At 35.6% G+C, this 21,862-nt stretch overlaps 1 protein-coding gene across 1 annotated transcript; it reads right to left on the bottom strand.

Moving 5' to 3' along the window:
• Window positions 1-6,281: 6,281 nt before the first annotated feature.
• On the bottom strand, window positions 6,282-16,759 carry LOC107475134 (uncharacterized). Its single transcript, XM_016094748.3, has 18 exons — window positions 16,441-16,759; window positions 15,752-15,979; window positions 13,685-13,823; window positions 13,064-13,215; window positions 12,665-12,748; window positions 12,492-12,554; window positions 12,120-12,251; window positions 11,763-11,969; window positions 10,685-10,804; window positions 10,232-10,281; window positions 9,579-9,738; window positions 9,046-9,183; window positions 8,313-8,435; window positions 8,123-8,221; window positions 7,616-7,705; window positions 7,419-7,500; window positions 6,957-7,087; window positions 6,282-6,874 (listed from the first exon to the last, which is right to left on the bottom strand). The coding sequence occupies exons 2-18, from the start codon at window positions 15,881-15,883 to the stop codon at window positions 6,728-6,730; spliced, it is 2,049 nt and encodes a 682-aa protein (XP_015950234.1). The 5' UTR covers window positions 15,884-15,979; window positions 16,441-16,759; the 3' UTR covers window positions 6,282-6,727.
• Window positions 16,760-21,862: the final 5,103 nt, after the last annotated feature.

The following is a 21,862-nucleotide window of genomic DNA, read 5'->3' as shown; positions in this document are numbered from 1 at the left end:
AAAGGATTATTGCTTGGTTTAGAAACTATACTTTACAACGAGATTTCATTAGTGAAATTCTAAACCGTCAAAAATCTAATCGTCAGGCCCAGGTTGAGCCCAAACCCAAAATATATACCCACTTAAATGAACCCACATTCAGCCATTTCATCCTCATAAACAAAAACAACACAGCTCCACAAGTGAGGAGAGAGGTGAGAGCTTTTCCCCCTTTTGTTACTATTCATCCTCCACTTTCGGTGGCCATATCTTGAGCTACGGTGCTCCGATTCGTGTGCCATCAGTGGCTACACGAAGCTCTCGCCAAACCAGTTAGTTCTATGTAAGATTTTGAATCTCATCCCCCATTCAGCTGCTCTAAGAAATTTGAAGTTCTAGATTTTGGTTTTGAATGGATTTTGTGTTTTCAATTAATTAGGTGGTATCTAAGGTTAGGCAATTGGTGGTTTGTGCCCCCAAACACCATCAGAAAAGATAAGAAAACTCTTTACCTTGTGAATTTGTGTATTTAGAAACCCTAGGTATTGATTTATGGTAATTTATACGGTTTTAGTTAAGTTCTTGCACTTGTTGGAGTTTATTTGGAGCTTGGAATGTGAGTTGGTGATTTGCTTGTGATTGGAAGCTTGTTTGGACTCAAAATTTGGGTGTTGTGCATATTGAAAATTGGCCAAGGTATGATTTCGATTTTTTCTATGTAATATGTAATATTTCTGGACACTTAGACTAGTGGACTTTAGGATAAGATTGAAATTGAATGATGATGATTGTGATGTCTGATAGTTTTGATGATGGTAATTATTTTGGTAAATAATGATGTTGATGTATGATGTGGGATTGGGATAATGATGATTGGTAGATTGCTAATGAATGAAGATGCTTGTTGACGGTGATAGAGGATCGTGGAATGAGAGTTTGTGATGTAAATTGTTGAAATTGTGAGTTTACAAGTAGAAGTTGGTGTATGGAATTGATGATTTCCTGTGTTGCTAAGTTATGAAATAAACAAAGGTGTATGAATATAAATTAGGTACATTAGGACCATTTTGAATGAGGAATAAGTGATTTTGGACTGAGAATTTAGTAAAATTGAGGTTTAGAGAATTTTGGAAAAAAAATATATTTTTGGTGAACTTCGACGGATCATATCATGAGCTACAGTTTTTGAAATTTATTGAGTTTTGTATCAAATTAAAGATAATTCAAAGGGCTTTAAAATAGTATAGATTTTGTAGAAATATGAATTTTGTAGAGAAAGATATGATAGTTGGAAGTTGGTGTCAAAAATCAGAATTCTGTGATGTTGCAGAATTTGTGATTTCTGGTTTGTGTGCACACGCACACTGCTGTGCACGCGCTCTGAATATTGTGCGCACGCACACCCCTGTGATTTTCAGAAAACGTGCATACGCACACACAGGGAGATGCCTACTATTGAGAGCGATCGCACACTCTAGTTTGCACACACACCTTGTGAAATTTGCAAGTTGTGCGTACGCACAAAATCGTGCACACGCACACGCTAGGAGGTGCATTCTGTTGAGGGTGTTCGCATGTATCTGTGCGTGTACGTAGAATGGAAACTTTTACTTACTGTGTGTACGCACACCTCTATACGCACGCACACTTTTAGAAAACTCTTTGGGGAGTGCGTACGCATAACCCTATGCGTACGCACACTACCCTATTTTTCAATGAAAATCTTGTTTTTAATTGTTTTACCTTCACAGCAAGCTTGTAAACTTCCGTAACACTTATTTAAGATTCTTTAACTTGATTTTAGGCTTTGAAACATAGAGAATACCATAAGTCGGTAAACTAGATAATTTCAGATAAAAAGTTTAGAAGACGGAGTCTTAGGATTCTAGAGTACTGAAGACGGATTAGTTGAGTGAGATGGCAGAGTACTGTAATGATGATAAATGTGATCAGTTGGGGGAATGATGACTGTACTGAGTACTGAAAAATGTTTTCTGAAAATCCTTGATATATTGTTTTCTATTGAAATTGTTGAGATGCTACGCGCTTGGCAGGGACGGTTTGGTTAATCCTGCCTGTCGAGGTCGCGGCGGCGGCATAAGGGCAGTGGTTAGTCCCGCTTACGTTGAGATGTCAGGTTTAAGGCAGAGTATCCCGCTCGCATCCGTTCAGATCACAAGAGTGTGTCCGACACTATATCATGGGGGTCCCACTTTTATTCGTGACCGGAAGGCGACATCTCCATGGAGATGTGTCGGGTTGGCAGTTGAACCGATAATATGATATCACAGCCAAATAAGACAGGCATTCATCATGTGCATATACTATCTGTTTTGTTTGCTTTGCCGACTTGTATTATTTGCCTAAGTGTTTAACATGTCTAATTGCTCATTGAATTACTTGATATGCATGCTTATACTTGTGCTTTACTTGCATTGTTATTATCTGTGTATTCTATTGGGATTGAGGAGGTTCGGAAGGCGGTGGCGATGGGATCTCATAGCGGTTAGGCTGGCGAAGGCTGTGGGACAGCGGTGAATTATTAGATTAGAAATCCACTATGTTAGATTACCCTTTTTCATTGTGGTTTTAAAGTTAATGTTTTAAATTTTACTTATGGTTTAAGCTTGAATCTTGTGATGGATATGAAGCTCTAGGATTTCCTCTGGCGTCCCGGGGTCTTATATCTTACATTACCAGGCACTATTACCATACTGAGAACCTCCGATTCTCATTCCATACTTTGTTGTTATTTTTCAGATGTAGGACACAACCCACCTCGATGAGTTGCTTGATAGTGACAGAGCGGAGGATCCTTACTATGTTTTGGGAGTCTTTTGGTTATTTTGATTAGTTCTCTCACTTTTGTATTTATTTTTGCCTTAGAGGCTTACTTTGAGCAAGATATTATGTATACGTTGTTTTAACTTTCAAAACTCTGTATGTCTGTATATAACTAGCCAGCTTAAACTCTGCGAGTTGCGGCTAGTACTTTATGACTATTCTACTTATATATCTATATATGTCTTGATGTCTCGTATCTTTATCTTGTGCCTCGATGCGTGTAGCTTTGTGTGAACGTTTTGCGCTTTTGAAACTCTGTTTTGAGCTTATTTATTCATCGGGCTTCTAGAACTACTATTTCTTTCTATATATATTATATATAAGCCTTAGAACTGTCGTGACCTTTAATTAACCTTTACTTTACGACTAAAGGTAAGGTTTAGGGTAATTAGGATGTTACAATAAGAACTAGGTTAAGATATCAAAACAGGGTTGTATCATGGATATTTTTTGTTGACAAATGTGTGAGTTTATATGTAATATGTATGTTTTGTCAGTCACCCACAGCCTATCAGCCAAATTACTCCCATAATCCCTCCTACAAGTATGCTCGTCACGGAATGTCTTAACCTCAAATGATAATGTAGCAGAATTTTTAGCTACGTATATCAACCAAGGACATGTATCTTCTGCACATCTAGCTCTGACCCTCTCTTTTTCATTTTTGATGTACATGCAATCCCTGCCTTCCCACACAAAAACATCTTTCAAAGCTACTTTAAACATTTCCATTGTTGCGAATTGCATATCCAGCTCAAACCTAACATTGCCATATTCATTGTCCTCATTGAAATCAGGACATGCAACAACCTTTTCATCCTCTTATGAGACAATGGTATGAAACTCTTCAGAGGTATAATCATAAATGATTTCCTCTTCAGACTCACTTCCAACATTTGGATCTCTGACACCTGCTCCTACTGGACCATTATTTAAGCCCATATCCTCACCAGCCACCACTAGAGCATAAGGCCCAACTCCTGCATTAGGTCCGACTCCACTTGCACCTGACCCACTAAGTCTTGAACCATTATTCCCTGAATTCTTTGCAGCTGACCCACTTGTCCCTGCTCCACTCTCCATACCCTTCCTTAAAACATGTCCCTTTCTCCTCTTTCTAGCATACTTCTTTGAGGATTTTAGAGATGGCTTCTTTGGTGTAATAACTTTTTTTTCTATTTAGTCTCTCTTGATGATTCTGAATCACTGCTCTCACTCTCATAACCAGGTGGAGGTGGCTTGTATGCTTCATCTTTTGCACTTTCATAAATATCATGTGAAGAAGAAGAAGGCTCTGTCTCTACAATCATATGTTCTACAATCACAAGATCTTCACTAATAGAATGCTCAAAAAACACATAAAACTCCTTTGGGTGATCATTGTTAAGGATGCAATCACACATGTCGTTAATCTCCTTGTCACTCTTGAGAATGTGCAATCCAAGCTCTATGTTTGAGCAATTACAATCCAACCAATACATTGTTTTGTACTCCAGATACCCTAAACTCTTAAGCAGTTCTTCCATGTCTTTCTTATTCACAAGATCTACATCGATAGGAGGAAATATTGTCACTTTCCCATCTCTGTAACGTAAAATTCCACTTCCATCTCTAATAAATTTGCCATCATGATAAAACTCAGGCACAACAAAAGCAGAAATCTGCATCACATTAAAAAATGATATTATATACACTTCAAAATATCGACTAACATAAATTTTTGAACTTCAACCCAAAAGATTTAAACGCAATAAGGATAAAAAAAATTGTGATTTTTCTAATCAATACTTGACTAAAACAAGTTTAAACTTTGAACATGCCCTACTTTGCCCTAATTTGTAGATAAATAATTACAGAAAATTTAACCCTAACGAAACCGATTTCTCAACCAATACAAATTTTTAATCATAGCTTCCTATTACGGAGTATGACCTATTGATGTTCTTCACGCACGCTAAGTAAAACATGAAGAAAAGGGAAGAACAGAAATGCCACTCACTGTGCCCGACTACTTTTGCAATGCAGTACCATCATCACAAACTCGTTGTCCCTAGAAGCTTATGAGTACATGCCTTAACTCACAGGTCGTCAACGTTAGGTATAGTTTTTGGAGGGAATGAAGATGAAGGGTTTGTTTGGGTTAGAGTAAAGCATAAATGACAAAGGAGAATGGGGGGTTATGGAAATTCAAAACAGCCTTCACAATACCATTTCTGAAATTGAGAAGGGTCAATTGGTCTCAATTTGGAAGAAGACAATATCCACGTGGTGGAGAAACTGATATGTCATCGCTCCACCTTCTCCCATCCGGTTGCAGGGTCCGCTGTAAGCGGTTTCGTGTGTGGTTGAGGTCCGGTGAATCAGTTTTGTATGTCGTCCAAATGGTTAGAGACCAGATTGAGCATTTACTCTTTTTTTATTATGTATATCATAATTTAAAACAACGAAAAAAATAATATAAATCGTAATTATAAACAATTTAGGACCAAGTAAAGAAAGAGTAAATTGTAGTTTTTGTTACGAAGACAAACATAAAAATCGTTGTTGTATTTTATGATTTACTACAAAAAGAAATTAAATGCATATAAAACATTACTTTAAATTTAAACTATAATTTATTTGTCAACAAGCCATAACTCAATGGCATTTATCCTTTTTTTGTCTAGAGGTCTCGGATTCAACACCTGATGTAATAGGCTAAATTTTTTTATGAGAATAGAATGAATGATATATCTCAACATTGTAACTTTGTGTTTTTTAAAATTGTGTGAAGTATACAAATCAAATTCTTAGATTTATGTTTAAAAAAAAGTTGAGGTACAAATCAGACTTTCTAACTTGTGTACCTCAAAAAGTTTTAATTTTTTAAACACAATTCGAAAAGTCTGATTACAAAAATCAGAGAATCCAATTTTTGTATCCAAAAATCAAAAATCAAATAAGATGATCTGATTTCTATACTTTCCAAAAATCAAACAATTCAATTTCTACTCTCTAATTAAATCATCTCATATTTCAGAAAAACACCATAACAGTTCATAATTCAGTAAAACAAATATCAAAAGAAAAATGGATGTAATGACCGCAAGAAAAACTACGATTTATTCTGTCTTTATAAATACATATTTACACCACTTGGTATTAAGAGATTTGCTACGCTTTACTTTTGATTGTATTAAGATATTGTTGCATATTATTAAATATCGATACTTTAAAACTATTTTTTTTAAAAATAATCAACAAGGCACTTATTTAAACTTCATTTTAATCTCTTCATCGGTAGCAAGCGTTTCCGAACAGTAAAATATGTTGAATATTCAGGAGTATTTTCTTTAAAAAGAAATTTTTTGATCCAGACTCTCATGCCAAACTGTTGCCCAGAAAGACGAGCATTAGTAATTACTTTGACACCCATTAGACAGATAAACTCCCATAATTTGAGTGCTGGGCAAAGCATCTATCCATCCAAGTGCAAATAATACACTCTGCATTAAATTAGAAATAGCAAAGTAGTGACCTCTCGAGTGCTAACGAGGGAGGAACCATGAGCTGGATAGTTTCCCAAACAATGGAAGGCCTGTTAATTCTGAACACATTAATATTAACATACTGAAAAAGAAAATCTAACAAATGTAAATGAACTGACCTAAGAAACGGCTACACTTTTTAACATTATAATATCACTACTCAAAAGAAAAATTAATAATATACATTGATATCCTAAGCCTACACTATACTAATCAGGACAACCATAGGAATGCATTCAACGCTAGAATTTGAGGCGGTACCAACTACCAACTGCATCATACAAACTCATCTGCACTGCAGTAATTACCGCAACGCCTAAACTAATTACATTCTCCCACCAGTGGAAAAATTGAAGGCACAATACCCAACATGTGCCTCACCGATTTCGCCTTGCCATAATAGCATGCTGAGTGGCTTTACTGTCGGCTTTTATACGGTCAGCATACATGGGAAGGCGAATTATCTCATTTATTTCGTTCAACAAGTCCTCCTCAGTGATGTTATCTTTAATACTTCGCATAACCTGCAATAAATTGCAAGATAGCTGTAGGCAAGAAAGACGATAATAAATTGATGAAGTTGAAAAATGGGTGTCAATATAGCACCTTCCTGTATGTATTAAACTCGTTCGGAGTTGATTTATCTGTCCTCACTCGCAAGAATACCCATTCCTGATTATCAGAATTCCAAGAGCACTCTATGATCTTTCCAGAATAATCAGCAGGATCTGAATCATCTGCAGATTTTAAATTTAGAGTCAGCAATTTCAATTAGTGCAATTGAAAAGAATAGGGCATAAGCCACCCACTTTAACAACATAAACAAGTAGCAAATCATGTACAGTATTACTAAAGCATTATCTCCCCTCCCCACCCCAACCCAAAAACAAAATTTGTTGACACGGAATTGGTATGTAGAACACTTCAGAAAACATACAGATAACACCATCATTACTTCGTTTATTTCCTGATCACATAGAATAGTGATGTTGATGAAGCATGAGTGAAAAATCACATATCAACTTATGATTAGTCGAACGAGTATAGTCAAGTAAAAAATTGACTGACCTCCAAATGCAACCCTATTCCCATCCATTAGTTTCTTCTTTCCACGTTCATAGAGAAAAAGTAGCTGGTGATCATCATCGACCTATCAACATGGGCAGCTTAAATTAGTTGGAAGCATCAGCAAGTCAGCAACAATAAATGACCATGTAATAATTGAACAATATCCAACTCCACAATCACTAATGAGATTATACAACCTCAAAGAGAAAATCAACTGAATTCAGCTCCGCATATTTCCATTTTAGCAGGCCCTCATGAGTTCGTGGTACATATGGATCGTCCCAGCCCTGATCATTAATATTGTCAGTAACAATCTCCATCAATCTAGAATCATAAGGAAGAAGTAAGAAAATATACACATGGATTTTCGAGGATAATGAATGGCCCTATGTAACTGGACTATGTGGTAGTCTAGGAACATGGTCCTCTTCATTTTCATTCCCTCCCAAACTTTCACTGAACATCATATCAGATTAAGCTATATCAGCCAGAGACATTTTATTCTCATTCTAACACTGTCGAAGTATGTCCTAATGCATATATCTTAACAAATGAAGCAATCAAACAGGATTAGAAGCAAAGAACCAAAGAGCAATATGATCCAAAGTAGTTTAATTGCAAATTTGGTATCAATATACAAGCATAGGGTTCAGGATAGAAAATCTCATTCTGCTCTTTGGTCCCTTAAGATTATCAAAACCTACCTGAAATATGAGACCATCTGCCTCATGTGAAAGCTTTTTAATGAATTCCTTTAAAAGCTTACTGACAGTAGAGAGCAACCAAAAATCTTTCCTCCTCACCTGAACATTTCAAGCATATCAAAAATGCAACATGGGAAACTAACGTAAATCTGAACTGTTCTAGGCTAAATTAAATGACCAAAATAAATACCCTAAATGGTTCCAGGTCATATCTGTAGTAAGGGTTCCTGCTCTGGAAAATATGTTGCCTTTCTGTATTTCTAGGTTCAATTACTTCTTTCTCAAGCATTTTCCACCGTTCATAGAAGGGTCGCTGCATCAATTGTTTGCCAATAATCATACACAGCTAGGTACAACTTGTATCACAGAATCAAAACTAAAAAGAGAAAACAATAAACATGGTGGAAGCAAATAATCGAAAGAAAAACTCGAAGTTCAAATTATGTTTCATGAAAGCATATTTTCCACCAACATGTTTTATTGACCCATACAGAGGTTACTCATCCTGTGAAGAAACAAAAAGGAACCAGACACTCATGCTAGTAAGACATAATGTTCATCAGAACCAATTTAATTGCTTAATCAACATAATGCAAAGTAGAATCTCTTTTTGTCAGGCAGCATGTAACTTGTTTCCTGTTGATCTGACTAATAAAAAAATCGCCAAGAGTAACAACTAAGGACAAGATGATAGGTTAGCCCCAAATGCAGCGAAAATATATAAGAAAATGGAGAAAGGAAAAATGGAAGAATGAATTATTTAGGGTTGCTAAACATTTGTCTTAAAGAAAAGTTGGGACAAAATATATATTAAAAACAAAAACTGTATATGACTCCCTACCATGAGAATAGATTGAATAAAATTAATCAAAAACAATGGACATCATCCGGCATTACTTTGAGCAATTACAAATGAACCAAACCTCTATCACTGATACTTGGTTGATTGCCATCAGATCATATATAAGGTATCTTCTCTCCTGCTTATGTGAATCTGGCAATGTATCTATAATCATCTCACCATCAAGTAATGTGAAGTGATGGGTCTTCTCGCCCAATCCCTTAGAACCCAAAAATATAACATAACAGTTTTCATTAGTTTCTTCTTTTGCAATGAGGATTTTATTAAAACGAAGAGAGGAAGAATACAAAGTCATGGGAGGACAATATCCTCTATAAAAGACCAAAAGCTTACAACTTTTTCTCTTTTACATTTTTTCCTTTTTGGGGTGGGGGTTGTGGAAGGAAGGGGGAGGGAGGAGGGGAGGATCCAAGGTGGAATCAAGAAAAAATAGCTTTTCAGTCTCCCCACATATTGGACAGAAATCATTTGAAAAGATTAGGAGCTTTATTTGTAGTATACTGATTAATCAGTGATGATGGTACTCAAATGTCAAAATCTATTTCATAAGCTCATATATATATAACAAAAAGCAACATATAGGAATATACACACCTCTGTACCCCTGCAGGGAAACCTCATTTGGACCCTTCGAAAGTTGAAATTTCTATCAATTAAGTAACACCCATCCATCGTTATTAGCATCATATATCTTGTACCATCAGCTTTCCATGTTGCATAATAATAACGTTGTCGTAACAACTGCAAATTCTCCCTACATAACAATGATACAAAATTTAATGTCAACTAACAGATAAAACTCATACATGAATAAGAAACAATGTCTTAAACAAAACCTCTTGAAACCAATTAAGACAATTACAAAAATCTGCAAAATCATTGAAGCTCAAAAAACTGACAACTTTTCCAAGAGATCTAGTTTAGATACAATAATAAAAATATATTCCAATTTTAATGATGGGACAAAAGCATCCTCACGGATTTGTACAATTCTCAAAATAAATAATAAATAATTGATCATTTCACACAATATCCCCTTTGACAAGCATTAATAACTTCCATGGACAAACAAGATGAAGATGCATGTAAGCAAGAGAATGAAACCATGATGCACAATCATGAAACAAGACATAATAACAAAAAAGTATAACAGCTAAAACAAATAGCAGTCCTTGGTCTAATGTTTATAATTATAACATACCAAGATATGATAAAAGAAAATTATTAATGGCTCATGTAAGTAGTACCTGTTAAGAGAAACTGGATGTGAACCTGGAAATTGTGCATGTCCCCTGGGCTGCAAAATATAAGAGCTGAATGAAGTAGGTGACTAATCCCAAAGGAAGTATGAAAAATCCATAAAAGTAGCTAGGAATGTCAATAACCTGGCTAAAATGAGAACTTTTTACATAATAAGACGAAAGCCAAAGGCAAGAGAAATAGCAAGAATACAACAAATGCCTTGAAAACACAAGACATGTCCAAGCACATCAAAAGGCAAGCACAAGGCACAGCAATATGACAATTGACAAGCATAACACACAACTAAATGATAAAGTAGCAACCAGCATATTAAATGACATCAACTTTATTAAACTGTAATTGAATAAGAATGTTTAGCTGCACTGAAGCTAAATTAAAACATTGATTCCAAAAATGAGCTCGAAATTTAAGCAGTAGACTCAGGATGGAAAACCTACCCCAACACCCAGTTTAAGTGTTTGATAACAGAACTGCCGGAATGCATCCTGCTGATCAGAAGGTATCTCATCTCCCAAAACATCATCATTTGTCAACCGTGTGTCTGTCTCATGGTTCTCCTGATAGAATGAGGAAAATTTCAGGATTTAAACATGTAACGTGGTTGACTCTACTATTTCCCCATGAATATGAGTATAACACTATTAAAGAAAAAGATAACATAATTATACCAAACCAACATTCAGGAATGTCAGGTACCACACAGATATCTGGCCTGATGCAAATCTTAAAATTGTCAGACCGCACAGGCAAACACAGACAGACATAAAGAAGTTAACAGTACTAATTTTTCTTCAAATGATACATTTACCTGTCACAGATATGACACACTAGCCAGCAGCGAAAATGGGCATTATTTTTTTAAAAAAAATAAAATAAAAAATAAAGAGGTGAAAAAAGGAATTTTTTTTCTTTGTTGGACTCATTATGTTCTCTTTTTATTCATGGAAAAGGAATTCATTAGAGCAAAAAGTATGGTAGGACTCAAGGATGACAAGTACCAAACAAGAACAGAAAAAGAAATTCAGAATGCAGCAAGACTTTCTTTTTGTTTCTATGTGGTAATTTAATTCACTGTGTATTAAATCATTCCCTCTATTCTGAACATTACCTCAAATATTACTTCAGTGAGGTGAATATATCTAAATTTCTATCCTATAGTATTTGGTTCTGGTCCAGTTATATCATATGGAGGACATAAAATAGGCATTCAACAACAACCAAAGAAACAGCAAAACCAGTACACTGCCACCAAAACCTTCAAAGCACCACAATGGAAAGGACAAGGTGCAATCAATATTGATCAGCAACTTCGATCAACTTCTTAAAAGCCTGCAACTTTCCCTCATAGTTTTTAAGTGCCACTTAGGACTTATCTAAGAAAATTTTAGATTCTAAATGCGTTCCACGAGACCAAACATAAAATAGGACTCAACACACCAGAAGATCAAAAAGTAATCATGTAGCATAAGATGATAATACAAGCAGAAATACCAAAATTCAATATATTATCCATACATTCAAATGGGGGACTGGTTCTCCATCATCATCATCATCTGGAACTGCTTCACCGTTGAGATCAAGTTCAGAAGATCTCTTCCATTCTGGAGTAGGAGGACAATTTACCATTTCAGGCTTTTTTTCATGATAAAATGCATACAATGCATCAATGTAATCAGGTTTGTAGATTCCTGGAGGGCGTGCATCAGAAAATATTTTTATTGCCTACAAAATGAACAAATCAAAACTCTAAATACATAAATCAAGCAACATTTGAAAAAGACATTATGCAAGAGAGAGAGAGAGAGAGAGAGAGAGAGAGAGAGAGAGAGAGAGAGATACAATTGTAAAATTACTGCATAACTGATTACTGACCTGAGTAACAGACATTGATGTAGTACGCATTAGATAATGGATAATCATGTATCCAGTACGATTATGTCCATGAGTACAGTGAACAAGTATATACTTCTTTGAGTGTTTTTGACGTGATACAAATTGTGTGACCTGGAAATTTAAATTATCACTGACAGATTAGACAATGCCATATTGATATGAAATTTCTTGCACACAATTTTGTAAAAGAAAATGTCAAAAAATTATGTAAGCCATATTGATATGATAAAATAAGGATATTCATTTGAGTAAAAAATGAATCACTGATGAATCCTAGAAGAGGACATGAAATGCATGCCATGTTCTTTTAAATAACTTGAGATGACTGCAAAAATATGATCAAGAACAAACCTCATAGACAAATTGATTCACAGACAAATTATCAGGTACCGAATCGCGCCCCCTGCATTGGATCTAAAACACAACAACAATCTTCAAATGTAAGAAGAAAGTGGCATCACAGTTTTAAGCCACAAAAGATTGAAAAGCATTGAATTGGCAAGCAAAACTTGGCCACTACACACCTTTACATGCTTAATACCCTCTTTCTTTAAATCTGACACTGGATAGTACCGAGTAGTATTTGTCAAATCAATTACCAAGCCAAGCTGCAAATAAAGAGAATCATATGTAAATAAGCAGCATATTTTGTTAAAAAAGATTTTCCGGATGAAATCAAAACATTCAATTTCTTTAATTTAGCTGCTAAAGACAAACAGCAGATATTGTAACCGAGTAAACAACTAGATAGACTGATACAACAAAAGTATATTTTTCTATTTGCTGAAAATCCAGAACCTATTTTCATTCGAGTACTCCTGCACCTCAATTTAAAGTTGAGGAAAAACGCAAAAAGGAACACATGAAACAGAAAAACTAAAATACAAATGGAAAGTTGCAGTTTTGTAGAAAACAATACTTACTTTTCTCCCTAAGACTCTCATCTGATGTATCACTTGTTTAAATGAGTATCTTTTACCAGGAGCAATGCAGTCGTTGAATGATTCACCAAGTGGAACCTTAGAAGGTATCATACCAAAAATTTCCTGGCCAAATGAAGGGCAATCCAACCAACCTGCAAGTAAAGAATAAAATGACAATATTTTGTTGTCACATACAACCATCTTTATCTTGATTTCTGACATAAAATGTACTCCAACAACCTCAAATATGACTGAAAGAAATAATAAGTAGATATCAATCTGCATTTTATAAGATAAAAAAAATTTCTTCCAATACCATGCATGTGTGCACTACACACATAGCACATCATAAATCTTTTCATTTATATTTAACCAAATTTACCATTTACAAAAAAAAAAAAGGAAACTTTACATGTGAAAATCATCGATGATAAATAATAAAACCCAGTACAAGTCTACAAAGTTCAACATAAGGATAACCATCAGAAGCTGACATGCAGATAACTATAGCATCATGTGACCATATTAAGTTACACGGTGAAAGTAAGAATTGAATCACATTAGAGCATTACTGTTGATCACTTCCAAGAAAGCACGTGGACCAAGGAAGGAGACCCTCACCTGGTGGAAGCCTACTTTTATCATATGATTTAAGGGCCTTAGTTTGAAACAACTGATCATATCCACGTGACTGTGATAAATGCCCAGGTCTGTCATCAGAGCGTTCTCTCTTCAATCGTTGTTTTCTCTCTTCGCGCTCCTAAAAGAAGCAATATGTGAAGAATTGCATTACTGACTAGATATTTTAAGGTAAATACGGTTTGAATAATTGTGAAAACCCAAGAAGTAAACATGTAGCTGATAAATGATTGTGCTATTGAACAACCAAAGAGAATTATTGTTGGAAACTCTAACCAGTTCTAATAGAATGGTAACATAGCAAGAAAGAAATCTTGGGATTGTAGGCTTTTTCCTTTTTCTCTGGTCTCCTATGATGTCAAATAAAATTCCAAAAGATCAATCAAACTCCTTTTGCTAGAAGGCTTTTGATTAAAATCCTAATTTTCCACCAGCAAAAAAAAGTTTTCGTTTAAAAAGCCCTCGTTGCATTATTTTAACTATCACATTTCATAACACAGAAAAATCTAACTCAAACTTTGAATTACTGTCATTATGTGAGAGTATGAACAGACAGAAAGATGGAGTACGAGGAGACAGTAGACGGTGGTAAGAAGATTTCATGCTAATCAAAACAAAAATTTTCTCGACTCAAATCACATGCAACATTAAACTGTTTCCAGTCAAAGTTGGACTCAACAAATACATCTTCAATCATAAATCCTTCCTTTTGTATTGCAAGAAGTCTTTAAAGCAATTTCTACCACCTACTCGTCAAAATAATAAGCCACAAACATGGTCAACTCAACACCTTATCATGTTATGATGGCAGCCAATCAAGCACATTTACAATTTGTATCAAGTATTTATGATATTAAGCCTAACTCCAGTTTCCAAGAAACCAAACGATTTATAATATACCAGAAAACAGAGCAGACAAGTACTAACATCATCACTAGAAGAATTGACCAAAACATCTGGGGAGTAAATGGATGGGATCTGAATGAACGACTTTCAGTCACAGACCTTAGAAAAGAAAGGACCCATGCCCACCTTAGAATAGAATGATATTCCCGAATCCTCTAGAATCTTACTTACACTAGATATAAATAGGAGAAAAACCATTAGATGTACAAATTATCAAATAACACAATTCCAAATCATGAATCGGCCAATCAGCTTTGATTCAAGGTGCTAGTGATGCAAATCGGTTAGTTGAAATGATGAGATGATAGAACTGCATTCATTGAGTCAATCATTCAATTCGATTCACATTGAATTGCATGGTTGACATAATTCACAATCACGCACCACATGCGGTCATGCACTACACATAGGTTGGAACATTCGCAAACAAACCAGGTCTTTTGTTAACCGATTTGTAGCCCAAAGCCCACCTACATTTTTTTTCTTTTGAAAATATAGGCACCGAATAAAAAAGGAGACAAAACACTATTTTCAATCACACCTATTTGACCTATAACCAATATTATAATGTAGCTTAAAATTAAAAAAAATAAAAGAATGGCTCGCTCACCGCTTGGTCTTAGCTTCATATTGATGATAGAAGATTTTGTGATTTTCCATCTTATTTATGACTTCGGTGATGCCCTTACGCTATTGCTTTTGTTGTTTCCTAGTCTAGAATATTATTTTATTTATGATACGTCATGTATAATGTAAGTTTGCATTGTGCTTCTAAATCTTACAATTCAATACAATTCACAATTCAATATCCCTAGCAATTCAAGTCTTTAACTGCAATTTGATAACCTTGGTGCACATAATAGTTCATTGACAATCAGTGTTATTTTCAAAGGAGAGCACTTAAGCATTAAAATCCTCACTTCAGTACCCCAAAACCCTAAACAAATGTCAAATTTTAGGGGGCATCAAAAGGCAGATCACAGTCAAACCAAATGAAAATCATTTATGAACAATTCACAATTTCTTATCGGCATAATAAATGAGACACTAGTAAGTACTATCATAACTGTGGGAATCAAAGAAACATAAACATCCATAATAAGAAAATAGAAACAGAAAATAAAAGATGAGAGGACAGGGTACCCGGCGTGCTATGTCAACTGCACTTTCAACACGTTCCTCTGGTGCATGGTACTCTTCGACAACATGTCCCTCAAAGATATCTTCATCTTCCTCAGGGACTGGCGATGCATTCAAGTCCATAGCAACTATCATCAAGCATCAAGCAACATTCCCTCCTCGCCAACACTACAAAAGAATCTCAAACTGCCCACAACTACCTTTGTTTGCAAGCAAAGCAACCCTTTTGCCCTGCACCATTCAAAAACCGGCCACCCCATTCTTAAACCAGCACGTTCACAAATTTTACCAGCTTGTGGTATAAAAGTATCAGCTCAACATAACAAAGGCCCAAAAATTTTTGCTAAAATCCTCAAATACAAAATGCTCACGCAATAGTGGAAATTAATAAAATATTGCAGCTGAAAAATCAAATACTCTGCCCTTCTATGACAATTAAGCTTTTTCTCCCACCATGATTACCCCAAACCCCAAACTTTCGAGAAAATTTGGAAATAGAAACAAAATAGCGAAATCCCAGTTAGACTCTCTCCTCTGACATGCTCCCAGCTCGCAGGGGGAATACTACCATTATCGAAATCAATGCGGGAAAGAAATGAACCAAAAAATTCACATGCGAAGCTTCGAATTACGAGAGAAACAAAGAAAAGAAGAGAACAAGAGAGCGCCCAAAAAGATCGAAATTTGCAAACCTGAGCAAGCAAAACAAAAGGGAATCGCGGGCGGAACGGCAAAATTGATCGGTGTTGGAACACGGTGGATCACGAGGAGTGGAGAGCGTCACTGAAAGCTGGTGCTGAAACCCTAGAGAGAGAAAGTTGTGGTAGAGAGAGAAAGAGAGCAGGGTTTGTTGGGGTAGAGAGAGAAAGAACAAAGAAGTGAGGGCTGTTTGTTGTAGCTTTGTTTTGTTTTGTTTTGTTTTTATTATTAACGAACGAACGAATGAAAATGAATTGAAATTGCGAGAGAGAGAGCGCAAAAACAAAGGAGGAAGAGGGCGTGGGACGAAGAAATACGTGATTCCGAGATATCTCTCTTTTTACCCACGACTTTAATATTATTGTTAGTGTAAATTAATTACAATTTTAATGAAACTTTGAACACAACCCGACCAAAAAAAGCCATCTATCTCCTCGGGTATTATCTATTTACTTCTACTTATTAATATACTAAAGATAAATCTTTTTTTTTTGTTTTCTATGGCCCAACCCGCAAGGCAAAGATTAATTGATCGTAGTACTGAATTCATTGATCAATGAGTTATTGCATACACAAAACATAATTTGAATCTCAATATTTACTTAAACGAACTAGTGAGCTAACCACTAGATTAACCCAACTTCATTACTAAAAATAAATCTTATTCCCATCCTATAATGATAATATTGTTTATGCACTGACCCACTATAAGAACTTGACCCAAAATGATTAAAAACTCAATTAACAGTCTACAAAGATTAAAAAATCAGATCTACTTTGACAGTTATGTCTGATTTGATATACCGGACTTGTATTCAGAGTTCAAACTCACTCCACCTATATGTTCGACCTTATCTGTCCAACTTGGTATGCAAAATCTTAACTGCACCTACAAATATGCTCATATATTTAAATATGAGATCTTAACAATTCCAAGATAAAAAAGGGGTTAACCACCCCCACAAAAGAGAGAGGAAGTTACAAAGTGATATGATTTCGTCAATACCTATCCGACCTCATAGAGGTCACGACAACGGTAGTTCAGCCCTACTTATCTAAATAAGTAACTAACTCATAAGATATCTCCTAATAATCTAGAAGTAATATCTCAACAACTTCTCTAACAAAAGAGAACGGTTATCCACCATCAAAAGTGAAACTATTCTAAAAAGTGGTTATTAATTCTACTATAAATATCATGTACATTCAAATCCCAATTTACTAAAAATCTATTTAAAATCCTTACTAACTTAAGTATCAGAGTTTCTTGTAGATATTATCTACACTTCTCACGAAAAACTCGAACGGCAGTACCTCGACACCACTACAAGTCAGACGTGCTTTAAATTATTCCATAATATTTTTACGAATGAACTTTTTTCTTATCAATTTCCTCTACTTATTTAATTTATCTGTTTTGCTAATTTTATAATTTTATTATATTATATCTTTCAATAAAATATTTGGTATTTTTTATATTAATTGTGTAAATTTTTGTGTTTTCATACACATGCTTCATTTTTTAAAAGCGGTATCGGAACTCTAAATTAAATTTTGGATCAATTTATTTAAATATATTATCTATGAAGTTCGAAATTCAACAAATTAAAGTGTTGCATCAATTTGAAATTAATATATAAAAGGTAACCAATATATGTTTCAATACTCGACAAGTGTCGTTGCTCCATATTTAACATGTTTCGCATGTTCTATTTTTTAAAAGCGGTATCAGAACTCTTCTTTTTTTTTTACCAAAAAGTGCTCAACACATTAAGGTGGAGCAAGTAGGACTAAAAGAACGCAAATAAAAACACAAGACAATATACACAGTAAAACAGGTTATAATCCGTTGTCATCTTCGTCATTGCCATCAACAACTAAACGGATCAACACCACATCATTCTCTATAACTCAAAAACGACCTATCTTTTATTCCATCAACACCTGTCTCTGAGTTTTGAAACACTCTGCTATTTCGTTCCAACCAAATGTTCCAAGTAACCGCAAAGAACCCTATTAACCCCTTTCAACCGAGTATCTGGGAACTCCTTTAACCACTCCAAACTAACGAGAATCCTATCAATGCGGCTACAAGATCGAACTCAAAACCATGTGAACTTTCGATCAATTAGCGATAAATCCACTAGTTGTAAATCCTGCACCCAATCCTTAAAAACTTCTGCAGTTGCCGGTAAACTAACAGCACATTTTCTTTCCTCCAACCGTAATATATCGTTAAAGCCTCCCATGAAACAAAAACGGAACCTGACATAAACTGACAATATAGCTCAACTCCTCTCACATCACCAGTTTCTCACTCCGGACATGAGCTCCATATACCAAGCAAAATGCACATTGAAAGTTATTTTTTTGTAGGCAAACCTTCAACGCATAGCCAACCATTTTCTTTATAGAAGTTCGAACATTTAAACAACAAATCATCCCACTTTAATAATAATCTACTAGAGGCACCTATTGATTCCACATAATCCTAACCCACCCTGTCACAACCTCATACTCGTGCTACATCAAACTTAGTCACTACCTCCGTTTTAGTTTTAATCAATCCTAGCATATTCAACTTATAATTTTTCTTCAACTCTTTCACCATACTTAACTTCTCATTCCCTCCTAATCCTCTAATATTCCAACAGCTATATATTATTTAAAAGTATTTTTACACATCTTGTTATGTTGTTTGGGCCTGCTCCTCCTTGCTTTCTCCTTTTGTTTTGCCATCCTTTATTTTGTCGCAATAGCTTCATTCTGACTTTGTAAAATCGCCATAATGTCTTCTTCTTCATCATAGAAAACCACACCAGACTCCACTACTAACTTCCATGTTTTCTTATTTTCTGTTAATTGTGCTTCCTGCGTAGCCCTCTGATCACTATTTTGATTTATATATTCTGTTTCTATTTCAGATCCAATATCCTCTGTGACCCAATCTTTAATGTTCTCGTGTCCCGCAACATCGTCTTCACCTCCTACCTCTGCCACGTTGTTCCCTCTTTCTTGGAATTGCTTCTGTTAGCCTCCCTGTTTATCCCAGTTCATAAAGCTCTCCAACAATCCATCCGCTTCCGTTCCCTGGTCTTGCCCATCCACCATGTGTCGCTCCTTCAAGTTCTCGACGATCCCGCTGCATGGACCTCGAGCTTGGTTTCCATTCCGCGCTTCCCAACCATGAAGACAAGCCACGCCTCCCTTCGGTGCTAGGGAACTGAAGTCGCACTCCGTAGCTGCGGCGTGATTATCCTCAACAACCTCTGAATGTGGTACGTCGTAGCTCATTACGCACAAGCACTCGTTGTTCAAGAACGGATCCACTTGCCCCGGTCTAGACCCGCTGCAGAGCACCTGACCCGGTCTTGCCTCCCTTGCATGGTTTTCTTGCATCTTCTCTCCACCCAACAATCCATCACCTCTCAAAGACCCATTTATTTCAAACTCTTTCAAAGGCCCACCAGCTTTATGGCCCAAAAGAAGGCTATCCTTGTAGTGATGTTTGTGGCCTTTCATATTTTTTAAACCCAAATTGCTATCATACCGCCCTTATACACCTGTTTCTAAATTTTTGGCCCCACATTCCCTTTCAAAGCATTCTTCTGTCACTGTTTTTTCAGACTTAATTTTCACACAATCATGAAATCCCTCATAATCAGCCTCTCCATTAATACCTTTTACTTTGAACGAAACCATTTTTTGTTGCACAAGATACGGAATTAAATTCTCTTTATTACATTCATTCAAAAAATATGTGGAGTTACCATTCTACCCTTATCTTCATCACCGTCCCTAGCACGTGTCATGATGAGATCAGCCACTGGATCCCACACCCCCGTCATCGATAACATTCCTTCGGCAAGTGAACTAGAGCTTTCACACATTGGCCTGACGCTTGCATCTTCCAAAAAATAATTATCTCCATATATCTCACGTTCTACCTCTTTTACAAAAATATCAAAGCCACTAGTTCCTACAGTGATATGAATCCATTCCTTAATTACGTCAAATACACAACTGTCAATTAACACTCGGCCAACACTGAATGATATGGTGGATTTCGTCAGTTCATCACACTTGACTACTTTTTCCCATAGACCGCCTATTATGTTGAACGGCTCCATTGACCAAACATGTAAAGACACTCCATAACACTCTAACCAAACTCTTCTAGTCTCACTGCATTTCGATTCCTTCCATCTCCATACATTATGAAAGAATTGTAGAAAACTATTCATTTTAAAAGTAAAAGCTTCCTCTGTGTTCTTCACAGTATCAAAAACTAATAGGACTTTGTATGCTCCAAGCTCATGACTTCTACAACCTAAGGAAAGTTCTTACTGATTGCTCTCTGTAACGATTTGAGGTTGATGGCCATCGTCGTTCCTCCAACTAAACTCCTTAATAGCCAATCGAAATTCTCTTTTGCTACTGATACTTCAACCTTCTCCGTCCAACCATTCCCATGCAGGTCCTTGATGGACGTAATTTCTTAGTTTCTTCCATTCTTGTAGGATTTTCACCTGTCTATGGTTGGCTGCTCCCCACATCAGTTCTTGCAATGTCCCCTCTGCGTAACCCGATGTTCTTCCTCTTCATAGCCCTTCTATACTTAGCTCGCTTACGGAGATTATCTTTCCCCTTATACTCGTATGGTGCATTTCTGCTATAGCCTTCATGGCTCCCCCTTTCGTCATATAACGAACAAACGTGAACAGGTAAACTTTTTTATTTTCCAGCTTTTGAGCTAGGTAGATGTCGTTGATGCGTCCTATCCAATGAAACAAGTGAAATAATTCCTTCTTTGAGATGTCTTAAGGCAGATTGTTGACAAAAACGGAGAAAGAATCGTTTTCTAAATGTTGATACTCTTTTCGACTCCAAACCATAGAATTTTTTAACTGTAAATTCCTAATTCTACCCCACTCAATGTTTTCCCCCTCTCTCTCACACATTCTCTAAATTTTTTTGTGGTATCAGAACTCTAAATTGAATTTTGGATCAATTTATTTAAATATGCTATATATGAAGTTTGAAATTCAACAAATTAAGGCGTTGCATCAATTTAAAATGTAAAAAATTTATATAATGGCAATTTATTAATATATAAAAGGTAACCATATGTCTCAATACTCGACAAGTGTCACAGCATCATATTCATCACGCATGTATGCTGACTTTGCTATTTTGGTATGTGGAACCTGCTTGAAATATGATGGTAAAAATTTTCAAATACAATAATATTATTATACATATAATATATATATATATTATATAATATATGACAAAATAGTACAAACACTTTTTTTCGTAATGTCCCTTATTTTATCCATTAGATTAAAAATTTCAATTTGAGACTAGCTTCTTCAGACACATTTTCTAACATTAGTTGTCTTCACAATAATACAT

This window comes from Arachis duranensis, chromosome 2 (genome assembly GCF_000817695.3).
Source record: "Arachis duranensis cultivar V14167 chromosome 2, aradu.V14167.gnm2.J7QH, whole genome shotgun sequence".
Classification (NCBI taxonomy): Eukaryota; Viridiplantae; Streptophyta; class Magnoliopsida; order Fabales; family Fabaceae; genus Arachis; species Arachis duranensis.
Note: the sequence above shows the minus strand (reverse complement) of the source record. Positions and strands in the feature narration are given on the sequence as shown.

Coding starts and splice junctions, on each gene's coding strand:
- LOC107475134 (XM_016094748.3), bottom strand. CDS start 15,883: ATGATAGTTGCTATGGACTTGAATGCATCGCCAGTCCCTGAGGAAGAT. Junction 13,216..13,684: donor TAAAAGTAGGCTTCCACCAG/GTGAGGGTCTCC, acceptor CTTTACTTGCAG/GTTGGTTGGATTGCCCTTCA. Junction 11,970..12,119: donor CATCAATGTCTGTTACTCAG/GTCAGTAATCAG, acceptor TTCATTTTGTAG/GCAATAAAAATATTTTCTGA.